At 39.7% G+C, this 14,436-nt stretch overlaps 1 protein-coding gene across 1 annotated transcript in view; it reads right to left on the bottom strand.

The window, feature by feature from the left end:
• TNS3 (tensin 3) overlaps nt 1-14,436 on the bottom strand; it is a 255,871-nt gene that overhangs the window by 19,935 nt on the left and 221,500 nt on the right. The window contains 3 exon segments of the mRNA XM_040549792.1: nt 2,120-2,206; nt 2,831-3,474; nt 6,041-6,212. Coding sequence (XP_040405726.1) covers nt 2,120-2,206; nt 2,831-3,474; nt 6,041-6,212 — 903 coding nt within the window.

Below are 14,436 nucleotides of genomic sequence, written 5' to 3'. Positions count from 1 at the left end.
AAAAGAGAGAGAAAAACATTTCCAGAACAATAAACAAACTCAAAAATTACAGGTGCAAATCTATAATTAAAATGAGAGTAAAGAAAATAAGATCCTTTATATGTCTCCATTGCTGTAGGACAGACTATAATTGAACATATTTGGGGGGATCTGACTGAAAACATCTCGTGTGAATTTCATGGATACTTATTTCAAAGGAAGTCTGAAATACAGATCCCTAGTGATTTTTTTAACGGTGAAGGATGCAGGTTCTACCAGGGTTCATGCAATCAGTGCTACCAGAAGAAAATGCTGAGTAGCGGTAAACTGCTGTTACATTGACAAGTCAACAGCTTTCTACTACCCACTAGGCTACAACTGATAATTAGCTGATTTTTACATAGTAGCTTAAATCTGTGCCTCAGGTCAGTGCCTGCACACATGTAGTTGGGATCACTTGCAGCTGTGAATGATACAACAAAAATGATACAACAAAATTGAAGCTGGAATCTCTGCATAAACGCCAAAGGTCTGTGCATGATTTTTCATTTGCTACATGCTTTTCCATTTATCAAGAATACTGTGCAACCATTAGTTAACAACTACTGTTGCAGTACTGGCCTAGATAATCAAGTCTGATACTGATGATCATAGCTGATACTGATAGTCACATATGAACTTTCTGGCAATGCAAAAGCAGCTTCAAGATGACAGTGCTGATGTAAGCTCCAAATGAAATTTTGGGTTTAAGTTCATGGCAAACAACCCTCCCTTAAAAAAGTAAAACCAAACCAAACCAAAAAATAAATGCCACACACTAAACTAAAAAAATATTTCTAATACTTATACTTGGAAAATGTACTAAAAGGTGAAGAGATTAAATATGGGGTGGGGAGCAGAAAATGGGAAGGAGAGTGAAGTGAAACAACCAGTGAAACATCATCCAGAGGTAAATAAATAATCCATTTTCTATGACCTTTATCCTCCTAGGCTCATAGTTACCACCATACTATAAGGGGCATCCTCACAGTCTGAGAAAATATGAACTAGACAGACACAGCAATTCATCATTTGCCAATAGCTGAAAGCTATTTGGTTCTAGTTCCAAGTCTGATGATGTAAACTTCCTTCCCAATACAGAACTGCTTTGACATTTTCCTTTTCAACAACTTCATTTTAAGAATCCCAGTTTAAAATGCTTTCAATAGCTCACTAAATGCTATTCAGTATAGCTCAATATTACAGTACAGACACAAGGATGGTCAATCAGACTGACTGCATTTACAAAGCATCCAAAATACTTTATTTACATATTGATGCCCGGTCAAAGTATAAGTTTGCATGTGTACATTTTCACATATGTAATAAAAACTTTCCACTCCTATTCAGTAATATATCTACATATAGATGTATCTATATTGTACATCATAAAGATGTTATTCCATAGGAGTGTTATTTTGTGATCTTTAAGAAATAATGTATGTCACTTGCAGCTGAAAATGAAATTTAGGCTACAGAACAACTGGTAGATGAGGATGCTTTTATAATGAATCCTAGATAATAAATTACTCTCTGATATTTAGGATCTCTCAACCTATCTACACAGGGAAACACACATGGCTGAAATTATGCAGAGCATCACATTTGTACTCGAATGGTTTCTGAGAGCAGCAGTTGTTTGGTATTGCATCATGCATACTTGCTATTCCGAACTCTGGAGGCCAAAATAGCTTTGCCTGGCACACTGGTGAAGACTCACCATGATATCAGATTGCATTAATAGAGCATATTCTGCTTACATTTTCTTTCAGCATACCTTAAATTAACTTCCATTGTTGTGAGACAGCAACAGACAAATTAGTTTCTCAGTAAAGCACTTTCGCAGGAGCTACCACAGGAATACTCAAATTACTTTGTGGTTATTTAAATTAGGATAATAATTTGTCTGAAGTACTTGAATGCCCTCCACTCTCAAACTCAGCCTTTGGACAAAATAAATTGAAGTTGTCTTTGGCCCTTATAGATTTTATATTTCTTTCTGTAATTATTTGAGAGTCTGGTAGTCATAAAAAAATAAGGCACATTCACCAACTAGCCTTTCTGTAAGTATATACCTCAGAATATACATCAATTGTTATACCTTGTTCTCTTGAAATATCTGGTTTATACCAGAACTTGGATGTGTCCTGGACAAATTTCACAGTCACATGTTTATCCGTTGTGTTTTCTATAAAATAAAAGGGGAAAGAGAAGTTAAGAAATTTTCTAAATATAAAAGCATGTTTTGCTTTTCTTTTCAACTTCCAACCACATTAACGATTCTAAAAACTCATGATTAGAAGGACAACAGAGAGAAACTTTGAACTGTTTCAGAACCATACACTAAGACTCCAAAAGCCCTCTTAAAGTTTAATTTTGCAAAACCTATAGAATATGAAAAACTCTTACATTTATAAAGCTATACTAAATATAAAGTTTTTCAATGGGACCCAGTGAATACATATCGACATTTTTAACTATTCTTGACATGAATATAGCAAAGATGCGTAAAGAAACCAGCCTTTATTAAGAGAGGTTGGAATGCATACTCCTTGTTTGTGGTTTCACAGCTCAAAATGTGGGATGCCATCAGCTGACAATTAAGGAAGGGCAGAAACAGTTCTGCAGCATTGTCCTCAGAATAATACATCCAAAACTAGTAAAATGGTGCCTCTTATTGCAAGCATTCAAGTTCTCTCTGCCTTTTTTTTTCCACTGTTTTTTTCCCCCTCCTCATTTTAAAAATCCTCTAAATGGGAGGTAAACTCATACAACTCAGAAGTATTTTGCATTTCTCTGATACAGAACCTACCTGGCACGAGGGAAGTGCTTAAAATTTTTGAGAAATCTGGGAGGATGTTTGGGAATGGGATGCTGATTGTACTTCCACTGTGGGGACTAGAGAAGCCACTTGAAGAAGGTGAGACAGAGGTGAAGGAACGGTCCTCTTCAGAGGACCTCTTTTTCTCTGGAAGAGGTGGTTGAGAATGTAGGTTCCCTCCAAGGTGCTGATGAATCGCATTGTTTTGACTATTGTGTCCAGAAGCCACTGTAAGAAAGTTTTGTGCCAAAAAGCCATTGTCCTCTGCACTTGCCACTGATGAGCTCATGGTTTTAGGAGAGATGCTAGTGTTGGCTATGAAAGTAGCTTGTTTCTCCTCTTGGGGGGAGCTACAGACCATGTTGCCCCCACTGTAGTTCCTGTAGGCCCGAGCACTGCAGCTGTTAGCAGGTTCTTGTTGCTGCTCCACTGGTGATTTCTCCAGGCTGCTCCGGGTGACAACTTGCAGTCCTGGGGTTTGGAAATGAGACAAGAGAGAACCATCTTGCACAGGGTGTGAAAATTCTGAAGGCACAAGGTAACTTCCTGTTGGCCTTGTATTTCCCATTGAAAGCTGGAGCGATGGGGAAGATTTAGGGCTGCTTTCAAGCCAAGGACATTCTGTTGCAGGAGAGCTGTCAAAAAAAAGCCAAAAATCGAACACAAAAATAATAAAACAGCCAAATCATTTTCCTAAAAAGTCACTACACAGTCCATACTGTGGTCATAATTGAAAGCAATCACTTGCTCACTGAGGTACACTTTGACAACAAGAAAGATCTGGCAATACAGCTGGAACAAGGGACTTCAGCCCCACCCTGATCATTCATTTCTTCAATGTAGTTCATTACTTTCTGCCTTATCTCACCCTCCATCCAGCCAATGCTGATGACACCATTTCTGAGCTTGTACTGTAAGTCAGGCCACCAAATTCAGCACTGTTATAAACACTCCTCCTTCCTCCTAATTGAGAGGATTACTTTTAATATGAATTGATTCAGTGAGACTGTGTACAACATTGCTTCACAGACAGAGGTCATGGAGGATCTCCATAGGGTGACTTACAGCACTGGCTGAAAAAGAGCAGTAGAAGGCTCTTAAGCCAAGGCTGTCATCAAAGGCAATGACAAAAGTTTATGGAATAAGACTGACACTACCACTATAGATCTTACATGCAGAGTCTCTTATGTTTTTTTAAAAAGGGGAGAAAAGGGAAAGGGGAAAGAGGGAAGGCAAAAAGGGGAAAAGGGAAAGTGCAAGACAAGTGCTAAGGACAGCATTGTTCACCATCACATAATAAGTGAATAAGCATGGTAAGAACACAGTCCACAAGATCCAACTGTTAGATTAGGCCTCTTTCTAATAAAATTTATATTGCAAACAGAAGAGAAGCAAGTCCAGTGGTTAATTTTTGCATATGGGAACAACAAACATAAAACAATACAGAGTACGAGAAACACTTTTCCAAGCTTCTGTTTGATTGATGGATATTAAGTATTTATATATTTATTATTTATAAAGACAACAATAAACATTAGATTATTCTACTGGCTAAGAGTTCCACCTGCTCAAGTGAAGGATAACAAATATCCTTCTAAACACCACAGATTATGCTTCTGACAAAACCATCTCATGAAAGTTTAAATTGGCTTCTTACTTCTGAAAGTGAGATGCCCTCCAATTTTGGCTGAAAAACATTATCAGCAATATCATATGTAAAGAGAGCAAACCCATTTTGAGACAGAAAGTGAAAGGAACTGGCATAAAAATTATAAAAAATAAAAATTTATTAACAAAATTATAAAGAAAATTTTAATTAAAAGGGAACTGTGGAAATGGATACCAGTAGATTTGAACAGATCCAAGTAGAAGGACCATAAAGAAATAGAAGGGAAGCAAAGGGTAGAAAGGAACCATTCAAAAAAAAAAAAAAAAAAAAAACAAGCTGTAGTTATCAGCTAGATGAAATGAAAAGTAACAGGAAAAACAAAACGTCTAAAAAGAAGGGAACAAAAATTTCTAGATAAAGGTTAAGGAAGGAATGCAAGCTTGATAATGACTGCATTGCCTGATAAGCTTGTAATTCATATCCACTTATAATTAAATGTCAAATTGGCTTCTCCTCAGAAAATACTAACATACTTTATACAGAGCAAAAGGGAAACAAGCCACTGGCATGTAAGGAACTTAGGTAGCTATTGTTTGACATCAGTAGGGCAAATCTGGTGAAGCCTTAGGCCGCAGTATGAGCTCCCATAACCTGAACCTGTTATGTAGTGGTGATTGAGCAACATTTTGTGTGGATGGGGGGTGGGGATGTGCTGACCAAGGACATGGCAGAATGAGAGTGTGCCCCAGGAGATAAGAGAAGACATCGTGCTCTGCAACAAAGAATTGCCAGTCTGAAGTAACATAATGTATATGTGTCAAGAACTTATTGGACCATAACGGACAAAAACTGTATGGGTGTAAGAACCCAAGGAAAGTCTTGAGTGGGGTCCCTCCTTGAAGGCACCCAGCTCGAGCTGATATGTGGGTACCATTAAATTCTCACTGCTTTAAATAAGAATCAACACTCTGAGTGAATTCAGGATGCCTGGTGAGACCCATTTTGCTAGGGGAAACAACAGAATCCCCTAACAAGAGTATTATGATTCACAGTCATAATTATAACAGGAAACTTCTTTCACAGTCCCAGTACTGACTGAAAATGAAATTAATTAGATAGGAAGACATATAGAAATCAACACACTGTAAGTCCTTACTGAGAGTTTGGCACACCAACCAACAGCATTCCAAATACTTACTTATTGTGAAAAAGGAACCAATTATCCATGAAAAGGACAGTTAGCCACAAAAGAATGTTGTTGCAGAGTGATAGAGAAGGAAACATTATCAGCTCTAATGAAACACCCCATCTATTAAGTAAATAGAGGTAATTGTTCATGACTGACCACTGATTGTCCCTATCCATTTTTGTATTCCTAGATTTTCTTTAAAACCACATGTGCCTCTCAGACATATAAATAACATCTGTGAATGTGTTAACTTCCAGATGGTGGGCAACATCATCATCACATGTCACAACGAAACTCAAAAGTTCTTGTACAAATGCTCTGCAACAAACAAGCAAGCATAACATCTTGGCTGGAAATCACAAAAAAGAGAACTAAACACTCAAGTCAGAGAATCTTTTCCTACCTTTCTCCCACTGGGATAGAACTGTTACTTGAAGCAGTACATGAAGATGCTAAACACCGCTGAAAGGAAGGATCCATCTGCATGTTGGACCTCAGCAAAGCAGAGTTAGCACCCATGGTGCTGTCAGACATTATCATAGAGTGGTTAAGGGCTTCTTTGTAACTTTGAGATTCTGCAAGAAAGGAAACAAAGTACAAGACAAATTGAAAAACAACTTACATTTTTACAGGCCTTGTACTGCCTGAAAGAAGTGTTTATAAAATGACCGATTTTTCTTTAAAAACAAATTTTTTTTTCTTGTTTAAACAGTAACATTTTATTTCACAACACTGATTGCTGAAAACATCCAGCAGGAGAACAAACGGCAAAGGCAAGTTGTTCTGCATTCCACAGCCCACAGTGTTAAGACAGATATGTCTATTCAAGTTTCCTACCTAACTATACACAGCGTGCACTTAAACAGCAAAGAGATAGAAAACTGGAGGGTTATTTCAGCCAACCTTCAGCCCACTGCTGAATGGGGCAGGGCACTCAGTGACAAATAACAGGAAAGGCCAAGATATTCAATGTTTTTTCAATAGCGCCCACTGATGAGGCAAGAGGCAATGACCACAAATTAAAACATAAAATTCCACCTGAACACAAGAAAACATTTTTTTTTACTGCAAGACTGTTCAAACACTTGCACAGCTTGCCCAGATGGGTTGTAGAGTCTTCATCCTTGGAGATATTCAAAACCTGACCCAACAGTCCTGTACAACTTGCACTAGCTGACCCTGTTTGAGCAGGGGTGTGACTAGATGATCACTATAGGCCTCTGTGATTCTGTGTAATTCTTTGTCTTGCTATAGGTCTAGAATACTGCTCACGTGAGGAGAAAAGGACAACTAGGGTTAAAAGGCAGTTGAGAAGAACAGAGAAAATATGGGTTTAGAACTGTGACTTTGTTCACACCACACAGAGAAAGAAATAAGATAACTAGACCATTTTTTTCTAATAGCTTGCAAATAGCATCAGACCTTTCTAAATTGATTCAAGACTGAACTAAGTTCAACTTATTTATACTGATTGTAGATAGTACAGGATAAAGTTAAAATGGATGCACTTGGATGAGGAATCATGTGAATGCTATTGCTAGAATCACATAAGGGACCTTAAAGATCATCTAGTTCCCCCTGCAAAGAGCAGAGACACTAGATCAGGTTGCTCAAAGCCCCATCCAACCTGGCCTTGAACGCTTCCGGGGTGGGGCATCCACAGCTTCTCTGAGCAACCTGTTCCAGTGCATTACCACCCTCATCATTAAGAATTGCTTCCTAATATTTAGTCTAAACCTACCCTCCTTTAGTTTAAAACCATTACACTTGTCCTATCACTACAATCCATGATAAAGAGTTCCTTTCCATCTTTCCTGTAGACCCCCTTTAAGTACTGTAATGCTGCAATATGGTCTCCCTGGTGCCTCCTCTTCTCTTGGATAAACAACCCCAACTTTCTCAGCCTTCATATGAGAGCCTTTCTCAGTCTTCATATGAGAGGTGCTCCATCCCTCTGATCACTGTTGTAGCTCCCCCGTAGCTCTGCTTCAACAGATCTATCTTGATTACTTCTTTCTTATGGTGGGGGCCCCAGAGCTGAACGCAGCACTCCAGGTGGGATCTCACAGGAATGGAGCAGAGGGGGAGAATCACCTCCCTCAACCTGCTACCTACACTTCTTTTGATGCAGCCCAAAATATGGTTGGCTTCCTGGGCAACATTGCCAGCTCACGTTCAGTTTTTAACCCACCAATACCCCCAAGCTCTTCTCCACGGGGCTGTTCTCAATTCACTCATCTCCCAGTCTTTATTCATGTTTGGGATTGCCCCAACACAGGCACAGGACTTTGCACTAGGCCTTGTTGAATTTCAGGAGGTTTGCACAGGCCAATCTCTCAAAATTGTCAAGGTCCCTCTGGATGGCATCTCAGAATCATGGAATCACAGAATGGGCAGGGTTGGAAGGGACCTCTGAAGACCATCTAGTCCAATGCCCCTGCCGAGTAGCATCACCTAGAGCACACTGCACAGGATGGCATCCAGGCAGGTTTTGAATATTTCCAGAGAAGTAGACTCCACAGCCTGTCTGGGCAACCTGTTCCAGTGCTCTGTCACCCTCGCAGGAAAGAAGTGCCCTCTCATATTCAGCCTCCTGTGCTCCAGTTTGTGCCTGTTGCCTCTTGTCCTGTTGCTGGGCACAACTGAAAAGACCGGCTTCATCCTCTCGACAACCTCCCCTCGGATATTTATACACATTAATGAGCTTTCCCCTCAGTCTTCTCTTTTCCAGGTTAAACAGACCCAGTTCTCTCAGCCTGTCCTCATACGGCAGGAGCTCCATTCCTCTCATCATCTTCGTAGCCCTCCTTTGAACTCACTCCAGTAGTTCTATGTCCCTCTGGTACTGGGGAGCCCAGAACTGGACACAATACTCCAGGTATGGCCTCACCAGGGCTGAGTAGAGGGGGAGGAGCACCTCCCTTGACCTGCTGGCAACACTCTTCCGAATGCAGCCTAGGATACTGTTGGCCTTCTTGGCCACAAGGGCACATTGCTGACTCATGGTCAGCCTGCTGTCCACCATTACCCCCGGTCCCTCTCTGCAGAGCTGTACTCTAACAGGACAGACACACCCCAGCCTATACCGGTGCTTTGGGTTATTCCTCCCTAGGTGCAGGACCCTGCACTTGCCCTTGCTGAACTTCACGAGGTTCCTCTCGGCCCAACCTTCCAGCCCATCGAGGTCCCAGCCTATCTCTTCCGTCCAACATATCAACTGCACCACTCAGGTTGGTGTCATCTGCAAAATTCCTGAGGGTGAACTCAATCCCACTATCCATGTCACTAACAAATATGTTAGATAATACTCGTCCCAATACAGACCTCTGAGGGACACCACTCATCACCAGTCTCTGCACTTGGACATTGAGCCATTGACCACAACTCTTTCAGTTAGACCTTCCAGCTGATTCCTTATGCACTGAGTGGTCCATCCCTCTAATCCATGTCTCTTCATTTTATAGTCAAGGATGTTGTGGAGGACAATATGAAATGCTTTTCACAAGTCCAGGTAGATGACATCAGTTGCTCTTCCCTTTTCCACCAGCACTGTAACACCGTTGTAAAAGGCCACCAAATTTGTCAGGCTCGATTTGCCCTTAGTGAAGCCATGCTGACTGTCACCAATCTCCTCTCTGTTTTCCATGTGCTTTAGCATAGTTTCAGGAGGATCTGCCCCATGATCTTGCTTGGCACAGAGATGAGACTGACTGGCTTGTAGTTCCCCAGGTCTTCCTTTTATCCCTTTCCTAAAAACAGCGGTTATGTTTCCTCTCTTCCAGTCAATGGGAACTTAACCAGACTGGCATGACTTTTCAAATATAGTGGCTTAGCAACTTCATCCACCACTTCCCTCAGGACTATTCCCTCAGCTCCCTACTATTGAAGAGCTTTATAAAGGAACAATTTATTCCTTTTCTTTACAGGTGCATTGTTATAACTACTCAAGCTCTATTGAGCTTGTTATGTAATTATTCTGGCATACACTAAAACAATCCAAAACCTTTTCACATATGCTCATGTTCAATTGCGCTGTTTTCTACCTCAGATAAGGCCATGCAATATGATACTGCATACGCTTAAGCATCTGAATATTTTCATACACCTGAATAGTTCCAGTCACCTAAACATCTGCAAGACTGGAACCAATGAGGAGACCACAGATGAAACAGTCTCTACTCTCTCTAGAGTACTGGATACACTTAAAAAGATTGATGTGGAGAAGAAAAACAACAAAAATACGAAAGCTAGAACAACTCCAGCCCAACAAAGACTAAAAATAATCTTAATCTTAATTTTTTCCATAAGGAAATCATACTAATGCTGTAAAAAGAAGGAAGATTCTCACTGTTTCTGTGAGCTCCACTGAAGCAAGTCCAAAGAAATCTTTTCAATACTTTTCATGGCACGGTCTGTCTCTGCTATTATTTGAATCAGGACGATGGAAGGTACTTAAAAGAAATGTCTGAGATAAGAAAACCTGCAAAACAGTGCTCTGACTGAAAACCATTTGAATTCCTCACATAGCACACATACTGTACAGAGCAACCACTTAACTGGATGAGGAAAGCATTAGAAAACTACCACAATGTCTTTAACTAACATTAATTAGATCCATGCCAGCCATTAAAGTGAACTTTAAAGGAAATGCCTACAGAAATGGGTGTGGTGGAGAAGAGTTAAGAAAATCTGAATCTGTAATAGTTCAGATATAGTGTATTCACTCTCATACTGGTGCAAACACAGTCTTAGGCCATATTCCTACTGAAATCAGTGGCGCTCCCAAGTATTATAAAGATTGATGTTAAGCCATGAACAATTATTTTAATATGTAATAAACAAGTAATACTTTGTCTTAACTATTATCTGAGGAAAAAAATGGTTACTTGAATGTGGGTTGGTCAAACTAACATTGTATGTCTGATGAGCACTTGAGCCTCCCCAGGAATGCAACTTTCCGTACACTAAAAGCAGATGGATCTACTGAGAGCTGCATCTAAGACAGTATGTCTTAGGTGTAACTGACATCTCATTTCTGTACATGAACCTGCAGATGCCTCCCAGTTATACTACAGGTTGAGATAACTCTACTATGATACAGGAGAGGATAATGCATTCCCAGTGGGCATTGGGATTATGATCACAAGCTTAACTCCATATTTGTTTATTTCCATCAGTGCCTCTATACTTGTCCCCTTGGTATCAGACTATGTAGGGGAGTCACTGGACTCCCGTTACAAAGAACCTGGGGGCAGAAAGGGGAGGGGAGCTTCTTGCTCCTTATGAAATAGCTTAAAATCTTCTCCCACTGTTATGCAATCTCAAGTATGTGCACAAGACTTAAACCAAAGCATTTATACATAGCAAAGTCCTCTCCCCACCACTTAAGCACTTGCTTAAATATATGAACTAAGACATGACTCTTCTCTGTTTCAGGTTTTGGATTGTCACTATTACCTTTACACCACTGAAAGCTGCATGACAGAAAGACCACTGACTGAATGCTGACAGACACAGCATTTCTTTTCATATCCAAATTTTCACACATGTAAAAGATTAACAGTGAAAAGCCACAGGCAGCCAGGCATGTAATCTGCAAAATGAACGCAAACTCTGCATAACTATTCCCAGGCTAGAAACAAATATATCTGAAAGTCACTTATCATGAAAGCAGCTTTGTTTATATTTCAATTAAAAACAAGCTTGCCAAATATTTCAGCTATGTCCTCTCTATTGTCTGATACAGAGTCCACACTCACCAGTCAGCTGTTAACCCTTTACTGTGCAAGCTTATAGTTTCTACAGGATTTTTGTATGCATGGTACAAACTCCTCTGCCATGTTTGCTGCAATCTACTGGTGCTTCTTGCTTCAGATCCTCTCAATCTACACTGTTAGGTCTGTTAGAATACTGACAATGTAGAAGTGCAGCTTCCTACTAAAAGAAGTGACACAAAAAAGCTAAGATCATGTTCATGTCTCTTCAAACACTCAGGTCAAAATAACTACACTTTCTAACACTGACCATCAGCTTTACAGACAGAACCTAAGAGATGAACAGCACTCTTTGCATTATACATTGATGAAAAGGGACACAGGTAGAAAACAAATATTGTGAACATATGCAAGTTAGAAGATACAGATCACTATTCAACCATCCCACTTACCAGCAAACGGAAAAAAATAGTAAAAGTTGCAAGCATCTTCTATTTGTAAGCAGCTCTTGGATGTGCCCAGGAGACAGCTACATGAAAGTAAGATGTTATAGATTAACTACTATTTGAATTCACTACATGTCCTATCTTAAAAGAAAAATGAAATGAAAAAAATAAGAGAGAAAGAAAAAAAAGAAAAGAAAAGGAAAATGAGAAAGGGGAAAAGAGGAAAAAAAATAAAAATTAAAATTACAAAAGAAAATGGAAGAAAAAAAAAGAAAAATGAAGAAAGAAAAAAAAAAACAGAGCGGCTTAACCCAAGCCAGGGTCCAGATAAAAGGTACTTAAAAGCATTCATTTTCCTCTTTTCTTGTAGCAGCTGAATGACAAAATCACCCCACAGCTTTTGAGAAAGTGGTCCAGTAGGGAAATTGAAGAGCTGTCATTCCATTAGCACACCTTGTATGTTAGCAGATTCTAATATAATCCCATCTCTGTATTCCTTTTTGTTCAAAGGTGATAGCTAACCTGCTCTGAATGAAAAACTCCACTCAAAATCCTCAAGTTACTCTAAGTCACTGTTCTGCTCCCTAAAGTATGAGCTGGCCTCCCCCTAACTAGCTCAAGGCAGCGTAAAACTGAAAAGCATGTTGCTGTAAAGCAAGCCAAAGGAACTGAACCACTACCAGCCTTAAAGAGCAGCAGAAAAATAAGAAGCTTTGTGAAATTTACAAGCATTGCACAATCTCTTCTGTCCCTTGATCCATCTTTTGATGGCTTGCTTCAGCAATGATGTGAAATTCCAGCCTAATGAAAGATGTCTCCAAAACATTCCCTGTACCAACAGCCTCATTCAAAGGTTCCATTTCACCGTTCACATGAACAGCTGACGAAACCATTCCTTTAGACAGATTTCCTGACAGAATTGAAGATACTTACAAATGTAATGGAAGAGCTGGTGCAAGATCTCTTCTCTACCCAATGTAAGTAATTTATTTTTTGACTGATTGCATTCATGGAATCATAGAATGGCTCAGGTTGGAAGGGACCTCAAAGATCATCTAGTTCCAACCCCCCTGCATTAGGCAGGGACACCTCTCACTAGATCAGGTTGCTCAGAGCCTCATCTAATGTGATCTTGAACACCTCCAAGGATGGGGCATCCACAACCTTTCTGGGCAACCTGTTCCAGTGCCTCACCACCCTCTGAGTGAAGAATTTCCTCCTAACCTCTAATGTAAATCTCCTCTCTTTTAGTTTAAAACCATTCCCCCTTGTCCTGTCATTATCTGATTGAGCAAAGAGCAGCTCTCCAATTAAGGGTAACAGCAAAAAATTGCTCTCCAACAAAGAAGGCCACATTCTATAAACTCGGTATTTCTCATTCACTCAGGACTCACCTTGGACTTGTCCTACCAGACAAGCATTCTCAAGACCTTCCTTCCTTTGAAACACTTCTGAAAAATGTACACTGTACCCCCTGCATTCATGAAAAACTCAATGGCACTTTGCAGCTTGACATAGAGCTAGCTTCAACTACAGTTTGGCACTACCAATGTAAACTCCACCATAGTGCTGAGCTGTTCATCTCTCCTTCCCTCATCTAGGGAACTGTAAGAGTTTCTATAACAGTCTCTGCTGATACAACTTTATTTTATTCAGGACACCAAAGGTCAAATGATCGCCACTTCCTTTTTGCAATATTCATTTTGTTCTTCATTAAGCCAAGTTTTTCTGCCATTCACCTGAATTTCTTGCAGAAGATTTAGACTCAAGTCAGAGCTGAGGTGTTATATGTACAAGGAAAGGTAAAGCAAGAATACAAAAGAAAAAAACACCGGTATTAAGCATTAAAACAACTTATCCAGAGACACAGTGGATACCTCATGGTTTGAAGTATATCGGTAATGCAAAATGTACTGGACGAAGATCTTAAGCACATATTATGTAAAAGGTTCATTTAGATATGTTCCTTTCCAAATCTTAAAATCTACAGAAGAAAAAATGTGGAGAAAGATTTATCAAGGAAAAGCAAAAAAAGACAAGGACAGAACTGAAGAAAGATTTAGTATACCCAAGGGAAGAAATCCAATTATTTAGTTCCTCCATCTGCAGGAAGTTCTCTTAAAGATAAAAGGCCCAACATCATATGAAAGGATGTAGAAAAGAAACAATAAATAAAAGGAAAAACCATCAGTAAGCAAATGACAAAATTAATGACACTAAGTAGGCACAATTTTAGCTTTTCTATGGAAAGGTTGAGGGAAAGATTACTTGGAAAATCATAGTTTCACAGAAAAAAAATGGAGCAAGGAAAAGAATTTCAGTGGAAGAGAGGTAGGTATTGATGTGCAAACTCCAGTGACAGCTAGCTGGACTGGATGAAGTGAAAAGTAGTGCACAATTCTAATTGTACAGTTTGAGTAGGGGGTAGCAGATGCTTATGCTACTATGTAAAGCCAGAAAACCTGGAAATGGTGAATTTATGACAAAAGGATTTGGCTTCCTGGAAAAAGAGTTCCTCCAGTGGATGACAAGAGTGCTAAGATTTCGTTTTTGTGAAGCTTCTTAAAAACCTCTACAGGGCTCACTGGGAAGAGCAGAATTAAAGCTCCTGCATATAGAAAAAGGAGACAGCAAGATGG

The sequence above is a fragment of the Cygnus olor genome, chromosome 2 (genome assembly GCF_009769625.2).
Source record: "Cygnus olor isolate bCygOlo1 chromosome 2, bCygOlo1.pri.v2, whole genome shotgun sequence".
NCBI classification, from domain to species: Eukaryota; Metazoa; Chordata; class Aves; order Anseriformes; family Anatidae; genus Cygnus; species Cygnus olor.
The sequence above is the reverse complement of the archived record's forward strand: the minus strand, read 5'-3'. Positions and strand labels throughout refer to the sequence as shown.